This window comes from Gossypium hirsutum, chromosome D02 (genome assembly GCF_007990345.1).
Source record: "Gossypium hirsutum isolate 1008001.06 chromosome D02, Gossypium_hirsutum_v2.1, whole genome shotgun sequence".
Lineage (NCBI taxonomy): Eukaryota > Viridiplantae > Streptophyta > Magnoliopsida > Malvales > Malvaceae > Gossypium > Gossypium hirsutum.
Genome location: NC_053438.1, coordinates 5,013,854 through 5,033,320, shown reverse-complemented (window position 1 = coordinate 5,033,320; position 19,467 = coordinate 5,013,854). Strand labels below are relative to the sequence as shown.

At 28.5% G+C, this 19,467-nt stretch overlaps 1 protein-coding gene across 1 annotated transcript; it reads right to left on the bottom strand.

Moving 5' to 3' along the window:
• Nucleotides 1-16,156: 16,156 nt before the first annotated feature.
• LOC107927710 (uncharacterized) lies at nucleotides 16,157-18,089 on the bottom strand. Its single transcript, XM_016858816.2, has 6 exons — nucleotides 17,859-18,089; nucleotides 17,561-17,725; nucleotides 17,007-17,087; nucleotides 16,793-16,918; nucleotides 16,563-16,664; nucleotides 16,157-16,463 (listed from the first exon to the last, which is right to left on the bottom strand). Exons 1-6 carry the CDS (start codon nucleotides 17,971-17,973, stop codon nucleotides 16,393-16,395), a joined length of 660 nt encoding a protein of 219 aa, XP_016714305.1. The 5' UTR covers nucleotides 17,974-18,089; the 3' UTR covers nucleotides 16,157-16,392.
• Between the last annotated feature and the right edge of the window lie 1,378 nt (nucleotides 18,090-19,467).

Here is a 19,467-nt window from a genome sequence, read left to right as displayed (position 1 = left end):
TAAATTAGTTCCAAATATATATATTGAAATGTTCAATGCTCTAACAGATACCAAATTCTTATTATATCAAGCATTATTTTCATTTGTAAAACCTTTTTATATATGCATAAATCATTTGGAAAGTTTTGGGCAATCTATGTTATATTTGCTATTTTGCTAGAAGTTTTTTTTAACAATCATATATGCTATTTCTGACATAATGTCTAAAACTATTCATAATGATCCCTTTCCAACTTATAAATAGGAGAATAATGCGCTTCAGTGCACTCGAACCCACATCCTCCTGCATGGCAACAATACCCATGTTAATCAAGTTAAGATTCAGTCAACTATTTTGCTAGAAGTTTTGAACTCATTGAACTCCAATAACAATCCCTATTTTTCCTTTGACAGAAATGAGCAAGTCATCTACAAAGCACATGAGTTAACTCAATCTTTTGAGCTTTAAGAGAATACTGAAAAATGTTGCTAGCTCCAGCCACATTAAGCATACAAGATAGAATATTCATAACAATGACAAAGATGTATAGGGACAAGAGATCCCTCTCTTCAGAAATATCCTTTCAAGCTTTCATTTTCAGATATTGAGAATCTTGGACTAGTTATGCATCCTATAATCCAAGTAATAAAGGAAGGAGGAAACTCCTTTACTTTGAGAACTACCTCCAAAAAACACTCTCCACTCATTGAATCAATGGCTTTTTGAAGGTAAAACTTCAATGCACATAATGGGGATGAGGATGATATACCATAACCTCTAACAAGCTCCTTATCTAGTCAAATATTCTTCGAAATGCTTATCCCTTGAATGAATGACACATGGTTAAGAGAAATGCATTGAAGCAATAATTTTTTTAGTAGAAAAAACAGCAGTAAACGAGTACATCAAAATCAATCAAATCGGTGTAAAGGCATCACTATTAGAATCCTCATTATGTATTTGTAGAATCCTTCGACAACATGCATCAAACATACTGGTTTCATCTTGTTAATCAATGATTTCTCGATTAACAAGGTAGTGATGCTTAAGCCCATATTCTAACATTTTTACTTATACTATTAAAAATATTAATAATTTCTATAGTAAAGATAACTTAGCAAAATTTACTTTTAAGTAATTTCAGATTTTGTCAATCAAACAACCAAATTTTTCATTCCAACTAAATGAACTAAGTAAGAATCCAACATAGTCAGTAACATATTAAGTAATCTTACATTTCGTGAACTAAATGCCCTTTTAGCACATTACCATATTAGTTAGATTATTATGTCATTTGGTCCATTTGGCTAGAATGTAAAATTTTGTTGTTTGGTTGATGATACATAAAACTTAAAAGTACATTTTATTAAATTTTCCTTAATTATAAAAAAATTATTAAATTATACCGAGAATAAAATTTAACTATGAAAAAAAAGATAATAACATGCAAATTTGTTAAATTTTCTAAACTAATAGAAATTAATATAAAAAAAGAATTTATAATGAAAACACACACTTATGATAACAATTAATTAAAAATTAATGTAATTTAATTAATAATAATAAAGGTTACCGTTATCATATGAGGTTAAGTTGTAAAGAAAACGAGTTTATTATATTACAACTTAACCTCATATTGGTGAAGAAATATCGAAATCAAAACTAAAATTGTATTTCTTGAGTAAAGTAAAATATTTAAAAAATTTGCATATAACATGCAATCACACGATGCAAAATAATTATATTATTGTTTCGTTTGATTATCTGGTGTATTAATACAAGAAATAACTTAATTATTACATAAGTATTAAAATAGTTTGTTATGACACGGAAAATGATTAGTACAAATTTAAACATAAAATTAGAAATACGAGTAAAAGTATAAGAGTTAAAAATAAGTATGAAAAAAATTTCTTCCATTTATTAAAAATAAGTGACAAAGTGGTCAAAAATTATCATGTGAAGTTAGTTTACACTTTATGCTAACTAATGTACCTAAGATGTGTTGAAAAAATACTACTCTTTCCAAACATACCATATGCATATATTAATTAAGGAGCAAAACCTATGGCTTAAAGGTGAATGATAAAAATTGAAGGTTAAAATTAGTATAAAAGTAACATTTCCCCACAAATCTTACATTAGTTAAAGAAAATGTGGTCATGAGATTAACCCATATATTCCAGAATATTTATACTTGTAGAGATGTAAGCTTACTTATTCAAATAAAATTTTGAAATCTTAAAGGGAGTGGGGAATTAGGCCTGTCTAGGGGCCGAGTAGCCCACCCGGTCTGATAAGCTAGGCCTAATTTGGGCCAAGTTTGGACAAGGATTTTTGTACTTCAGGCCAACTTAACCCGACCCGAATTTAATTTAAATAAAAAAGTATTTTTAAATTAAAATTTAAATATAAAAACGTTTAAAATTGTTGGATATAGTGCTCTAAGTGTAGTATGTTCATCTATATATACTTGTATCTTTCGAACAAATTGGTTTAATAAAATATACATTAATTACATTAACATCATTTTTATATTGTCCTCGATATATTTGCAAACAAAGCAAAAATGGAAGCAAATATTAGCTCACTGTTATCTAATGTTTAACTAATAGTAAATGGTATTACGTGGTCGGATCATAATACAGAAATACAGCTTGTATTAGTAGATGAACCTAAACATGTCCTTAGCCTAATTCAAAATGAGCAAATTGATTGAAAGACTAATATGTAGTCTATCAAGTCCAACTGGGAGATGCTTTGTCTTGAGTATCGGAGCTGATGACTCTCAGAAGATAGAGACATATATGTAACTGACTGGACTGTTAGTACATCAGACATGAACTGAAAGCTAGCGGCGCTCATAGTGTGGCATACATTAATCCTGAGTGGATGATGGACTATGTATACGTGACTCATATACTTTGATGTAAGCAAAAACTTGAGTTCAAATAGATAAATAACCGAAAGCTAGTTCATTGGGTATACAACTTTTGCAATATGTAGCATCATTCACAATAGTAGAATTCATAGTCTAACTAAAGGGTAAATAATAAAAGTAAACGTGGTCACGGATCGTTTGTCTTTGTGATAAATGACTTGATTACTGTTTGATAGTAATTGACTTTTCATGAAGGAAGATGTAATGGTTATTATGAGATAAAATATGATCATATTGAGAGAACAAATTTATCCCAAAATTAAGGATATCCTATGAGGGAAATTTATCCCAAAGAGATTAAGGATATCCCATAAGGGTAACACACTTATAACAAGGTTATTGGACGAGTATTGATTAAGTGGCTTTCGTAATGAATTGCATGTAGAAACAAATGAACGAAAATGAATAGAAATGATGAAGTTAGAGAAATGGGTTACATTCACAAATGAATGTGTTTTCTCACTATGTATAAAAATGGCTTAAGAATTAATTTAAGGTTTTTGAATCATTGTTTAATTAATTATAATTGAAGTTTGAAAATAGAATTAAATTAATTATTCATTATGAATCCATTGAATATTAAATTATAATTGTTTTTGAATCATTATTCATTATGAAATTATAATTGAAATTTGAAAATAGAATTTAATTAATCATTCATTATTTTCCTATCGAAAGTAATAAATCGTTTTTTGTTGTGTATGATTCTTGTTGTTCAAGCCCACACTCGACGCAATTTGGGTACGATGATAGCAAAGAAGGTTGTTCGGTTGAAAGCCAGGAACATTTTGGATCTGTCTCACAAAACACAGGTACTTTTCGGGAAAAGGCTTATAGTTATAAATATCACAAACCGACTTGATTTTCAAAATTTTTAAACTTCCACTGTAACTGAAAGTCGTTTTATGAACCGGATTTTTCTAACAAAAACAACTAAAAATATATAATTTTAATATTTTATTAATTTTAAATAATAAAACGGTTTTTTTGTGGCTCGACTCGGCCTTAAAACGAGCGTAAGCTTAAAAATTATTTTGAAACTTAATCTCGGTCTGACCTGACCCGTGGGCACTTCTAAGAGAAATATCATTTTAAAATATTAGGTTACCTCGAAAGTGTGAGATCCTTGAACCAAATGTTCCCATGAAAAAAACGAGTAAAATGACCATTTTATAAGAATGGGGAAATGTTATTTTTATGAAGTAAATTTAATTAAATGATGCAACATTAATATAAAATATAAAATCAGCTTGTTTTATAGTAACAAAAATCAGAACAAATTGCAGTACACTGGTGGACCTGTATAGTAATTTTACCATCTAATTCCTTAAAATTTTCAATCAAACTGAGACCTTACTCAAGGCCCCACTTTAAGTTACAGTAGGTCCAACTTCCGTTAACCAATAGATAACTGCCACGTAATAAAAAAGGAAGACATGGAGCAGGTGAATCAGCTGATCATGTCCCTTTTCTTTCCACATGACAGACAACAAGTACATATACAGGGAGAGAGAAATCTCTGACAGAATCAACAATGCCGCTCCCTTTTAGTTAATTTAGCAGTAAAAACTTCAGAATCAAAATAATTTTGTTTAATTCCTTTCATTTGTATTCAACCCTCCAATTTTTTTTTAAATAATAGGTAAAAATATCATAAAGACCCTTATATTAAGAGTCAGATTATATTTTGTCATATCTACTTAAAAAAGGATAAATTAATCTCTGTACGATAAAGGCAATTTAGTCTCTGGTTTATCTGTTGTAGGTAGTATGATTCGGGATGAAATGGGAAAATGGATATTAGGCTATAATCGGTTTCTGGGAAAGTCTTCAGTTTTTATTGCCCAATTATGGGGAATCTTGGATGGTCTGCTTCTGCTTCAAGAGCAATGGCATGATAGAGTACTTATCCTGTCTGACAATCTAGAGGTAGTTAAAGTTATTTATGATCGTAATTCAGCTAGATCAAGTATTTTTCTCGTTAAGAGAATTCAACATAATTTATCTCAAGAAAAAAGGTGGTTCGTACGGCACATTCCTAGAGAGAATAATCAAGCAACAAATATTTTAACTAAAATGGCCTTTGCAAACAAGATAGAGTTATACTTATTTGACACACCACCTCTGGAGATTCAAGAAATTTTAGAAGAGGACATTGCTAGGGGTGCTTTGTCCCCCGGTTCTACTTAGTAAACTTTTGATATATTTTTAGATTGTTTTTACACACACAAAAAAAGAGCAAACTGGTTCTTCTGCTAAAAATTTAATCTAGTTTTACTGTAAAAAACTGATCATTATACGTCACCATGAAGTTCATGTCACACATCATATGTAATTCTCTAGTTATTCTATCGATCACACAATTCTCAATAGAAAAAATGGGTAAAAAAACAGAGAGAGAATTGAATCATTATAAAATGTAATCAATATCTTGCAACAACCAAATCAACGTGGATAAGACAATTCTTGCCCATTTCACATTATTGTTATCTTTAACTTCAACCACCTTTTAAACTATTTTTACCTTGTTTTTTTTAACTTCCCTTTTGACATTATGTGATTTTGATGGAACAATATACATCCAACCCTTTTGGACTTTTATTTTTACTGTGTTTTTACTCACTTTAATAGGTAATTTTGGGAAGTTTATTTATATGCTTACATTCCCTATTTAGTGCACTTGAAAATTGCCAGTTCAAAAAAAAGAAAAAAGAAAATGGCCACATTTAAAAATTTTATTACATAAATTTTTTTCATGCAACTTACAACTATCAGAATTAATTATCACAATCACTAAATTATATAACTAATTTTTTAAACTAACAAGCGAGACTTAAATAAGAAGGCTCAAAATCCTCGGAATTGAAAGCTATGACCATACCATTTAACCAATATTTCGTTAACTTATTACGGGTTTAAATTTTACAAAATGAAAACAAAAGTAATGATTTTATACAAATTACTTGTATAAAATTATTTAAAATATGGGTTAATTGTTCCAATTGAGTCCTAATTCGGTTTGCATTGACATTGTTGCCAATACAGGAGGATGTGAGTTCAAACCCATATTTGCCCAATGGATTCGATCTGCTTATGGTAAAACTTCATAAGGGTTCGATGTGCTTTTATCTTCAACGAATGGCCCAGCATTCAATGTGGGTCGAAGCATATGGTTGCATTACCTTTAACTTAAATGTCAATTCAAACCTAACACAGATCAAGTAGTAAATATAAAAATAATCCTTCTAGTTTTTATTAACACACAATAGCTTGATATTTAATGTTTAAATTGACTATCAACCTAGCAGAAACACGTGACTGGATATACTGATAATTTGATAACTCGATTAAAATATTTTATAATTTAAGAATTTTTTTTTTATAAAAACTAACCCTAAAAGTATAGTTGTAAGAATAGTGCCACTATCTCAAACATTTATGTCAAAAAGAAAATTTGATTGTTGAACATTGTCAAAAAGAACATTTCCAATATCCCATTGTTGAGGCAATCTATTTTTCCATTGTTCAAACTATTCAGAATATTTTATATTTATGTTTTTTTTTTCACTATTGTTTATCTTTATTAGTGTTACAAGTTGATACTTGGTGGATTCAAGCATACAAAGGAACAACTTTTTTTATTTAAAAAAAAGAGACCCAAATATTTTCAGCCTACAAAGATCTTCATACTATGGATTTAATTGTAAAAATTATTAATTTAATGTGAAAGATATGAGAGAAAGTGTTTCCCTAGGGTCAAATAAGTGGGCAAAAGTGGGATTACTTGAAGAAAAAAAATGAAGAATCTTTGTACTTCTTTAATGAGAGTGATGAAAAACATTCCATTTTCCAATAAATACTCTCAAGCCTATGACCAAAGAAAAAATGAAGTGTAATCTCAATACAAGTTTATTGAGGATTGTGTCAACTAAGACAATGTGGGAGGAAAGTTTTATAATTAAGTACTGAAGACAAGTTTTCAAGTAGATGTAATTATGCCTCAAGTTGGGTTGAGTTTATAATTTTTTATTTTTAAAAAATGGTTAAATTCAATCTATTATTAGATAGCTTTAAAATAGTAAAATTGTATTTTGATCCGAATATTTATAATTATTTATGGTGTTTGGTTGATAATTATTTTGGGAATCATATGTATATATTAGTCACGGTGGCTTCGTGAGTGTGGAATAGTAAATAAATTTGATATTGGAATGATAGGATTATAATCTAGACCTGATTATGGATCAGGTCGGGATCTATCTGAAAAGTGAGAGGGTTTAGGTAAAAATAGGACTCGAAAAATGGGTTTTAAAAAAAGACTCGTTTTCTAAACGGGCCAAGCCTTTGGTAAGCTTTTTTTTTTGCCTAGGCTCAACCCAGCCCGAATTTGCAAAAAAAAAAACTGTTGTTTTCACCTTTTTTTTTTTTATTTTGTCACTGTTTTAGTGCCGTTTCGCTATTATATTACTACTATTTTGTTGTTATTGTTTAAATATTGTATAACTATTGTTTTATTGTTAATTTTACTGCTATTTTAGAGGTATTTGCTTGCTAAGTTGCACATATCTTAGTGTTATTTAAATATAAATAATTTTTAATTTTATTTTCAATTTGTTGGGAAACATTTATTTTAATATTTTTAGTGTATTTGATGAATTATATTTTTTTTAAAAAAACTATTTTTATATAAAAAATTTAATACAAACGGGCCCGGTTGGGCCGGGCTTGAGTTTTGGTGTTTTAATCTGGGTCGATTTTGGACAAAATTGTCTAAAATTCTATGAGGCTTGCCCAGCCCATGATCACCTCTACTATAACCCCATTTAATCATTTTTAATATTATTAATACCTGGTAGATTTATAATTTATATATTTATAAACATTGGTATTAAACAATAAATTTTATATTAATTAACTTAAAACTTTATTGAATTAATGACGTAATTGGCATATAATAAATATATATCTTTTATTAAAATCTGATTCGATCCGACTCATAAAAAAAATTATTCGAATTGGTTTTCAATTGAAAAAAAAAGGGCATTGAGATTTCTGGAAAACCGATTATTTAATGGTGATGTTGATTCATTATAAATGAGGTGCTTCTCCTTTGATACCAAAACTAATTTTGTAAAATAATTTACAAAAAGAAAAAAGAGGGATACATTTATTTCATTCAAGTCCTTTAGTGACTTCTCATGAAAAGGAGTCAAGTCATGCAAAATTGATAGCTATGCACCATCTACCCCTAAAACAACAGTCTTTTAACTTATTGACATTAATTCCACTGTTTCTCCAGTTTTCATATGCCTAAGGTGGATGTTTCTTAACTTGTAATGTTAATAAAAAATTCGGGTTTTAAAAAAATTAACTCGATATTGATTCAGGGTCTTTTTAGATGGGCGGTATGTTTACTTGTGGTTAGCGTAAAACCAGTGGTGACGGTAAGATTAGATGCTGTAACGTGAGAAAAAAAAGAAAGCTAAACACATCGCACTGAAAATAAACATCAATCCAAAAGGGCCCTTAATCGTTACTAGTCATATCGAACCTTAAACTTTAAAATCAAAGGTGTAGGTTGAGGAGATAAGTAGGGACTTGACCCTCTTGATTAAATAGGATAATAATAATTTTATTCTTTCATAATTACACTTTTAAAATTTTATTTCGACACCTTAGTACGTCTCTTTCGAGTCCAACTTTTGCTATGGCTGATATAAATTCAATATTTGTATGTATTGTCCACATCTGAATTAAAGTTACGTGGTTTTCATTTGGATAGATGATAAGATTAATTTCGTGTGATTGAAAATACAAAAAGACCATTATAAACATTAGATTTAATTTTTTATATGATTAAACTTATAACTTATTTAAAAAATTATTACATAATTAAAAATTATAAAAATATTCACACAATATGTAATATATATTTAAACATTTTAAATAATAATATAATGATATATTTATATTATTATAGTAAATTAATAAAAATTTAAACACCATTTAATTAATATAAAAGATCCACCAATGGGGTTTGAAAGTTTTGATCCTGATTTGACTCTTAAAAGTAAATTTGTTTTTTCGTTTTGATACTTAAAATTTTTTTTGTCTCAATTTGATACTTAAAATATACTCAAGTTCCCAATTTAATGCCTAAAGTATGCTTCTGTTATTTTTTAATGTAATCACAAAGCGCCGTTAAAAACAAATATTTTCAGAATATAAAAAATAGAAATAAATATACAAAAAAATTCATAATATATATAATCTAGAAAAAAACATATAGATTAAAAAAATTACAAAAATACAATAATTGAAAGGAAATTAGTTGAAATTAATAATATTAAACAAAAAATGTAAAAATTATTAAAAACTTGTAATTTTTTTTAAAAATGGTTTAAAACTATTTTTTTATAAAATTTTAAAATTCTAAAAAGTATTTAAATTTCAAGTTTTCGTTCTGCAATTACTTGAATTAAATTTTTTTAAAATTTTATATATTATTTTGAATTTTTAAAGTTTATAATTATATATTTTAGAATTTTATAAAAAAATTATTTTAAAACCATTTTTATATATTATATATGATTTTTTTACAGTTTTAATCAATATAATATATAATACTAAAAATTAAAAAAAGACACGTGGCATGTTCTAATAGCACAATGATGTTTGTCTATATTCGGTAAAAGTCAAGTATTTTTTAAGATTTAAATATTATAATTTTCTATTTTTGATTTTGATTTAAAATTAATATTTTTATTTTAAATAAATCTAATTGGCACATGACATTTTTTTATTGACTAAAACATGCCACGTGGTAATTTTTCATTGATTAAAGTTGCCTAATAGTTTTTTTTGCAATGTCAAATGGACTAAAAACAGAGGAAAATGATTCTTTAAATACCAAATTAAGACTAAATCTGAATTAAGCCTTTTAAAACGTTGGAGGATGTAATCCAAATAACTTGTTGGGACTCGTTTAGCCAATAAAATGCCTCGATTACGCTATAACATTTGCCATAGTTATTATAATAACTTCGGTTAAATTCTACTATAAGTCCCCATATTTCATCGATTTTAGATTCTGTACTTTTTGAATTGGTCATTTTTAGTTTTTATACTTTTTAAAATTTGAAATTTTAGTTCTAGCTCAAACAATAACAATTAAATAAGTTTGGTTAAATTCAATCATTAGTCTTGTACTATGCATGCAGTTGTATATTTTGTCTATTTTCTCTGATTAGATCAATTTAAGTCCCTATACTTTTTGAATTCTGAAATTTCAATCTTGGCATAAGTGACAGTTGTTAATTAATTAACTAGATTTCTAGTGAGTAATATGTGCAAATAACAAGTTGACATTACATTACTCATATGATAATATGCTCGTTGCATCAGTTTGGAAATAGCAAAACTTAATAAATTTAACAATTATCATTTGTTGATGACCGAAATTTTAAAATTTAAAAAACATAGAGACTAAAAATGACCAAATTAAAGTACAAGGACTAAATCCACAACTTTCATTAAGTACACGAACTGGTTGCAAAATTTAACCTAATAACTTCGATATCATCCCTATTCCAATTAAGATTTCGTATTAAAAAAAAGAAGAAGGATATATATACAATGGCAAAGCTGGGGTTCGCAGGCCCCGATCCCCCTAAAATGGAAAACTTTTCATTTAGGCCATTTATAATTTATAACATTTTAAATTAGTAATGGTAAAATTATACTCTGACCCTCCAAAAATGATAAAATTTGATTTAATCCTTTAAAAATTATAAAAATATAGACTATTAAAATAGTAAAATTATATTTTTACTGTCGTAAAAATATACAATTTAATTCCGACCCTCTTGAATTTTTTTTTCTTTTACTCCACCACTATATATATATATTGAGCCAAAGCCTACTTTACTAGTTTCTTCATCATTCATCATAGCACCCAACCCCAAAAAGGGGGGAAGAAAGGGGGGGGGGAAATGGCACCAAGGAACAAGAAAATGATTGCATTTGCTTGTTCTATTTATCTTTTATCTTTTCATAAGGGCTTCATTAAACATATATCATCACTTTTATGATTGCAGCCGTGTGTTAGATTATATATATATATATATATATTATCAAAGAAACTTAAAAGATACTTGAAATGCATAGGAAAATACATGAAAGCTATTTTATAATCGAACTGGGTATTAAATATCAAAGAGATTGGGATTGATAAAGAGTGACAAAAAACCAGATGAAAGTGGAAGAATGAGTGAATGAATGAACGAGTGGGTAGGGCAGAGGGATCTCATTTTCATCATTTAAGACTCCATTGCTACTTCTACGTGTTATTTTATAGCCCTTGATTATTAAGATATTATTAATCGATTCGCGCTTATATTGATAGTCACCGATTCATATAAATGCGGGTTTGAGTGAAATTATATATCTAATAACTTTTCGAATGAAAATAACCAATCAAAAATCTGGGGGTTAAGTAAGTGCTTTTGATCCTCAGGGTAAATGAGATAATTTCAGTTTTAAGCTCTTTGAAATTATAATTTTATCTCGACTTTGTAGAAAAGTGTATAACAAAAGTTCATAACCTTAAAAATGACGCTGGTCTCCTTTTTAATTTAATTTTGATATTTATTGCTTGGAGTCTTTCGATTTTGTAGATGAATTAAAAGAATATAATGTGCGTTTTTATTTTATTTTTGAAGACGGCATTATTGAGAGTTGCAGACACGAACCCTGAATATGAATTATAAAATAGGCATGAAGAATACTGAGAAAAAATTTACGAATGAATGAAATATTTTTTTTTCTTTTTTTCTCAACCAAATTTATTTGGTAAATATCAAACCTATGATGATGATTATGATTATGGAATCATACTAAAAGATCACAATATTCATAATTGTAATTTAGAAAGTTCTTACATTTGCTATGAGTAGACAATAAGTGAAAATGACTTGGTTAAGTGATATTCAACCCCTTTTTTTGTATTTTTTAATTTTTTTAATAATTTCATTATAAATTTTAATGAAATCTACTCTTTTTGACACAATGTTTAGAATTACACATAGTCCTTCCCCAACCTATAAATAGGAGTATAATGCGTTTCAGCACACTCAAACTCACTTCCTCCTATATTGACAATAATGTTGAAGAGTTTGTTTTTATATTATAATAATCAAGATTTTTTCCCTTACATTTACAAGCAATTTTATTTTACTTTTTTTACTCATCCAAAAAAAATATTCTACTTTCATAACTAATTTTTTAAATAATAACCTAGTTTGAACTTGTAACGGGTATCTGATAAAAACTTTAACCACCACTTCATACAAATCAAAATTTCACAAAGTGAAATTAAATTCGATTTAACGTTTAATTATTATCCTAAACTTTCAACTTATAAATGAAACAATTTATGAAAAAATATAGTAAATGAGTAAAAAAAAAGTATAAAAGTAACCTAGTATAATTATATACTAATGATATGGATCATCTTCATTATATATTAAAAATTACTACTTTTTTCTCTTTTGCATAGGTTTAGGGGAAATGGAAATGATGAGATGGGGACAATGGCATAAGCAAATGAATAGAAGTAGGAATTAAATGGAGATTAAAACCCACCACCAACTTTCAAGCTCAAGGAAGTCCATTGAAATTGCTTCACAAAATTTCATTATTTTTGTACCAATTTTTATTTTTATTTTAAAAAAAAACCCCTTTTGTTTGTGGATGACAATGGTGACCCTACAATTTTTTTTTTGGATATATGAAATTAAAAACAAATACAATTGCTCTCTCTCTCTCTCTCTCTCTCTCTCTCTTTACTAAGCTCCCACTTCCCCAAATACCAAATACCAAATACTACCTTCCCTCTCCTTAATTTCCATTTCAATATAATGGAATCTTTGATTAAGGGCACCATTTGATCTTTCTCTCTTCTTGGTCACCAACTATTCTAAATTTGCATTATTGAAAGGTTTTAATGAATGGGGAATGGACATGCACTTCTGAAAGATTTTGGTTAAGTAGTGTTAATATATGCATTAGTATTATAGTACTTTTCAGGTCGGTTTTATGGTCCATAAAGATTAATTATTCTGGGTTTGTGGCGGTCCCTTCCATAATGTCATCTTCCGTGTTTGAACTTGAGTTCTCTCTTTAAAACGCAGTATGTCTTATCACCGCTCAATACTTGTTGGTATGCACTCTTTAAAAATTTAGTTCTCTACTTGTTGGATTTGAAAACTAAAATTAAAATTCGAAAGTCTAAAGAGCAATACATCACAAGAAAAGAAGGAAAAAATGTTTACAAATATAATGATCAAACCTTGAATCTCGTACTAATCAACTAAAAATCCGCACAAATTTATCGCTAAACCTGTAATGCGATTGGTATAACTTAGATGTCAATTATTTAGAGCCAACAAAGGTTGGTCCAATTCATAATTAAGGCCCAAAACAACATCAAGGGAGATCAGATGTGAATGCTGGTGAGTGGACAACAAACATCACATTCTCACATTATCTTATCTCATAATTTGATTTTTTTCTTTTCTTTTATGAAACTCCATCTTCTTCACAAAAGGAGTATTAATTTCATTGTATATCTCTTACATGCACATTTAAAATGGGTCAACACATTGATTTTCAATCAATGTCTTCCCATTAATACCCTGCTACACCATATAATTCAAATTTAAACTTTAATATTTCAATTTCTCGAACTCGAAGTTTAATTCAAATAGATTTTGATAATATTTGTCTTTTTTTTAACACAATACTTATCATTATACATAGCCCTTCTCCAACCCATAAATAGGAGGATAATGAGCTTCAGTGTACTTAAACCCACATCTTCCTGCATTGACAACAATATTTATGCCAATCGAACTAATACTCATAAACCACTTTTTTTTATACCCCAATTCATCATTGTTTTAGGGTTATATTGCATTTTTAATTAGCAGCACATAAAATAGCAACAAATGAGAAAATAAATGCCTAATTGAAGTTGATGGGGCCAAAATGGGGTTTAGAACCTGGCTGTAGATAAAGAAATAAACCATTAGCAGTGGTATTATCCAATTTTAGACGATTCCTTAACCTAGTGGATGCTAGCTAAGATAGGCCATCCCATTCCCCACCATTCAATGTTTATACCCTAATATATATATAATTCCCTTTTTTTTCATTAAAATATAATTTTTTAAATTGATAATTACAAATAACTAAATCTACTCATGAATCGGATTATTTTTTGCAAATTCATAATATCACTCGCATCCCTATTCCCTCACGTCAATCCCACGAGTCTTTTATTCATTCTTAATCGATCATGATGGGGGCAAAGCAAAATAGAAAAACTCACATTGGGTTTAGGGGTAATCAAACTCGAATTGATGACTTTCATCGCTTCAAAGTGACATTCTACAATTGAGTTATATTCCTTCCTGGCCCCATCGAGAAACAGAACTGACTAATCTTAAGTCAAATGATCAATATTTAGAAGATTAAGACAAAAATATTAGACTCTGAAAATAAACCTATGGAAAAGAATTTAGGTTTGTTTAAACATGGAATGAACTTAGACTTCAATATTCAAAGTTTGAGTTCGACTAGATCGGATTATTTTTTAATTATGTATATATATTATATTATTATGTTTTATGTAATTTATATTATATAAAATTTAGATCTATGAAAATATATAATAATACTGTAATATAAGCAATAAAATATATGTTAAGTTGTTTATATGTAAAAAAATTAAATATTAAACAAAAATATATTTTCTTGTAAAAAGAAACTTAAAATAATTTTAAATTAGTTATTTATTAATATTGATAGATTTGAACAAAATTTGAGATCCACGGGTCAAACTAAATTCGAGCTAATACTATACATAAATAAATATTTTTAAAGCAAAAAATACAACATTAAAAAAATGATAAAGTATAAGGACCATTTACGCAATTAACCGTAGATATTGCACGACATAATTTGGTATTTTTGCACTCATCTTAAAACCATTGTCCCATTCCGAGAAAGGTCTAATTCTTTTCATGGTAACATACATGATTGTAAAAAAGTGGAAATAAGTTATACTAACTATTTTTGAAAAAAATATGGTTTTCTTTTATTATTTTTTTAATAATCTCGTTATAGTTTTCGATTATATCTGTTATTTTTGAGACAATACTTAAAATTATCTATAGCCCATCCACAACCCATTAATAAGAGGATAATACACTTTAACGCACTCGAACCCATGTCCTCCTGCGTTAACAACAATATCCATGCAAATCGAATTAAGACTCAATTGATTAAAAAAATTATGATATAGTATTTTATTATTAAAAAAATCAATAGAACAAAACCCAAGAAATCCCTTTTTAAAAATAATTATTTTATATATTGAAATTTACAACCTATTAGATCTACATTGCTGCCGAATAATTGGTACGTCGTAGAAAACAATTCTATAAAGCCCACTAGGTCCAATTACCCAATTGTTTCGGCCTAATACTTTCTTTTTGTTCTTCTTAAAATTGGGCTAAATTGAACAACTTAGTACAATTTTGGGTCTAGAATACATTGGGTTCAGTTTGTAATTTCTTTTTGGGTAAATTCTACCTAATGTCACTAAATTGTTAGTAAGTTTACACTTTGATCACTTAACTTTAAAATGTTATAAAATAGTTACCGAGCTATTTGAAAGTTAAGAATCCGTGAATTAAAACCCAAACAACTTTCGTCTCCGTTGTTTGACACTGATTGTCAAATCAATTTGGATCTAAAATATGTTCTTCTACTTGTCAATAGGTACTAATTTACCATATCAATCATTGAACAGTCATTTGGAATTCACTAGTTGGACTTCATAAAAAAAACTTAACAGTCCAGTGACTTAAATGAAAACTTTCAAATAGTTTAATCACCATTTTGTAACTTTTTAAAGTTGAGTGATCAGAATATAAACCTACTAATAATTTAGTGACCTTAAGTATAATTTTCCTTTTCTTTTTCAGATGGATGGATTGAGATGTTTGGCAACATCAAAGAAATCATTTTGGGATCAGAACTGAGTGTTAGAATTTATTATAAAGTTCAGGAAGATGTAATTATAAAAGTAAAACTCAAGTCGAGATAAGGTGAGCAAACACACTTGTCTGGCTCTATTGTCATCCCTAGTCCGGATAATGAATTAGAAAAAATGAGCCATAATCTCATAAATACTTATTGATATGAAATGAAAATTTTTACATTGAAACATAATATCTAACTCTACCATCCCATAAGCCAATTGAAATATCAACTCCAATGTACGCATTCTAAGAGGTTGCAGATTCGAGGGAGCTTAGAGGTTGCAGATTCGAGGGGGCTTAAAAGCTTAATGTCCTCTTCGAATTCAAGAGGGCAAAGTAGTGCATGAGTTAAAAATCTATACAAATCAAGCAACCATAGCCAACAACAATACCAATACTATGACCCAATGCCAAGTTCCTAACAGCTTCAAGCAAGCTGAAAGGGAAAAAAAATAGAAATCGGTTATTTTTGTTTATTCATGCAAGCATTGTATGCATCATCAAGAGTTTAAGATCATAACAAGCCCGGTTTTACCTTGGTTAACGTCGTTTTGAGATGTTGATGGTGTTGGTGTTACAGGAGTAGACTTATTCGTCAACGAGATCCCGAGGTTAGCACAGTCCAATCCGATTGCACCTGGAAAAACCACAAAGTTCGAACTCACTCAGCAATCTTCCGGAATACCGGTTTGAAAACCAGAAATCCTGAGTTACACAGCATCCTATATAGATTTCTGCTAGCTATAAATAAAAGTATGTTCTTACATTCTTTGTAACATGGGAAGGCAGAGACATTAAGAAGATTAAAGTAACCCTCTGAACATCGACAATCATACGTAAATGGTGACGTCTTGTTGCACGACCCACCTCCACAATTAGTCCATCTGCAGACTGAAAAACGGAGACAAAGTACTGCGTTCAGCATTAAGAAACGATAACAAATGACCAAACGCAAAAGCATAAACAGTACACAACTTACTGTCAAAGGCAGACTGATCTGTATCGGATGCCTTCTCTTGCGCCGGGGATGGAGCTGCCGAACAAACATTGTTCATCGAACCTAAAAGAAAACCCAAACCCGAAATAATTCGATAGCTATGGTTTAACAATCGTTAGATTAAACAGTCAAATCTTCGGATCAGCAATCTTTGACTTAGCTAAGATATTACAATCACACATATTGACAAACATTTGGTCCTCACCATTATGACACTCAATCTTGTGATGAATTTGGGTGTGACTGGCATCCATCACCAACTTTAATTATGCTTATCAAATCTAAATCTTTATCATTTAGCAGCATATCTCAATCCGAAATCAATGCTATTATGTTAAATTAAAATAGCAAAATACTAACATTCTTCACATGATGTAATCACACAACCACCCCTAGACCATTTCTAATTTCTAAAGCTAAAAAATCTACAAGATCCCATTGCACATCATCATCAAATGAGTGACAAATTCACATTCATGATACGAACATACACAAAATCAAAAGCAATAAACAAAGAAGTTAAGGAGATTAATTACAATTGGGAACAATGCAAGGGAGGAACTTGAGATGAGCATGATCATCTTTATCAGAAAAGGTTTGCTTCCAACCAGGATCACATTCACATATATAAAAAGGCAATGTTCCATTAATAGATGGCTTGCATTTTCCTCTGCCACATTCCACTTCTTTGCATACATCATCTGCAACCATAAAAAAACTTTAAAAATTAAGAAAAACCCCAAGTTAAAGAAAGACCCAAAGATCTCATAGACATTAATTTTTCATCTAAAAAGGAAATATTAAGGAAAAGAATGGGATGGGAAAGGAACAAACCAAATAAGGGTGATAAAAGTGGGGATAGAAAGTCAGTTTTGGCAATCTTAAGATGCAAAAGAAGAAAGATTGAAAGGAAAGCAAGGGTTTTGAGAGAAGACATTGGTAGAAACATGCAAAGGATATTGATGAGAGAATACAAATACAACAAAAAACAAAAAAAGAAGAAGAAAATTTATTGAGTTTTAAGAGAGTTGGAAGAGGTTTCTGCAAATGGACGGCGCCTTACTTGCTGGAAAGTGAGAATTTTATAAGTTGAGATTATTACGTGGCTTAACTCGGTTTAACTCATCAGTCCATGGTTGTTGTCGTGGTTGGAGGTTCAATTCAAAGCATGGTTTTGAACGGTTAAAATGTACTGTTAGTCCCTATATTTTAAAAATTATTTATATTAGTCCCTGTACTTAAAAAAAAGTTTAAAATTAGGCTTTTTTATTTAAAAACTCAGTTCAATCGTTAAAATTACATTTTGTCAAAATTTATCAAATTAAAATTTTATTAGGCCGTACTCATATGACATGACATATGATTGACAGAAAATAAATATTAGAATTTACTAATGAGATTAATTCGATTAGAAATTTAAAATTGAAAAAGTAGGAAAATTTAATTTTTAAAATTTAAAGGACTAAATAATAAGGTTTTCTTTAAGCCATTATTTTAACCTTTTGCAAGGTTTTTGTGATTGTTTGAGAGGAAAACAAAACCATCCAAGAGTTATTAATCGAAAATATATATAGTGACGAATCTAGGGGTTGGCAGGGCCAATTGTCCTTAAAATGGAAATTTTTTTATTTATATCCCTTAAGATTTTTAGTAATTGTAAAAATGCATTTTGACCTCCCGAAAATGATAAAAATTTGATTTAATCATTTAAAATTTATAAAGATATAAGCTATTAAAATGATAAAATTACATTTTTACTATAGTAAAAATATACAATTTAATTTCGGCTCCAAACAAATTCTAACTTCGTCTTTTTATATATATACAATTAAATAATTAATTATCTTGCTTTGTTTCTAAAAAAAAAAATCTTGCTAGAGATCATAACAAATAAATTTTATTATTTTGTAATACTGGAATTTAATTCAATAGGAAGGGTAAGCATATTTTATATTTAAAAAATAGTTTCATACCCACAAAGCTGAAATTAAAAAATAATAATTAAATGTCGGTTGAGTCTTATTCAATTGGTAGTATTGTTATTACAACAACTAAAAAATGTGATTTTGAGTGTGTTTAAACACGCATTTTCTTTCGATTTAAGGGTTGGAAGGTTGATGACTAAAAGTAGGCATTGTGTAAGTCAATAACTAATGTATAAGTTTATCTATATTGTTATGTTATTACAAAATAATAAGTAATTACAGCGTATTTATGTCGTTTTATATTTTGATAAATTTAAAAAATTATACTCTTTTCTGTCCTGATAAAAAGGTCAAATTTGTTTAACTTTAACATAAATTATTTTAAATATTTTAATTAATTAAAATTTATAAAAATATGTTTAAAAACTATTTTATTGAAAGTTTTTATAATATATATTTTTTTCAAAATTTTAACTATAAGTAAATTTAAATAACAATAGTTCAATTTTGGAAAAAAA

Excerpts from the sequence above, each read along its gene's own strand:
- LOC107927710 (XM_016858816.2), bottom strand. The coding sequence starts at position 17,973 with ATGTTTCTACCAATGTCTTCTCTCAAAACCCTTGCTTTCCTTTCAATC. Across the intron at positions 17,088-17,560 it reads CCCTTGCATTGTTCCCAATT|GTTCGATGAACAATGTTTGT; the intron begins GTAATTAATCTC and ends GTTTTCTTTTAG. Across the intron at positions 16,919-17,006 it reads AGATCAGTCTGCCTTTGACA|TCTGCAGATGGACTAATTGT; the intron begins GTAAGTTGTGTA and ends TCCGTTTTTCAG.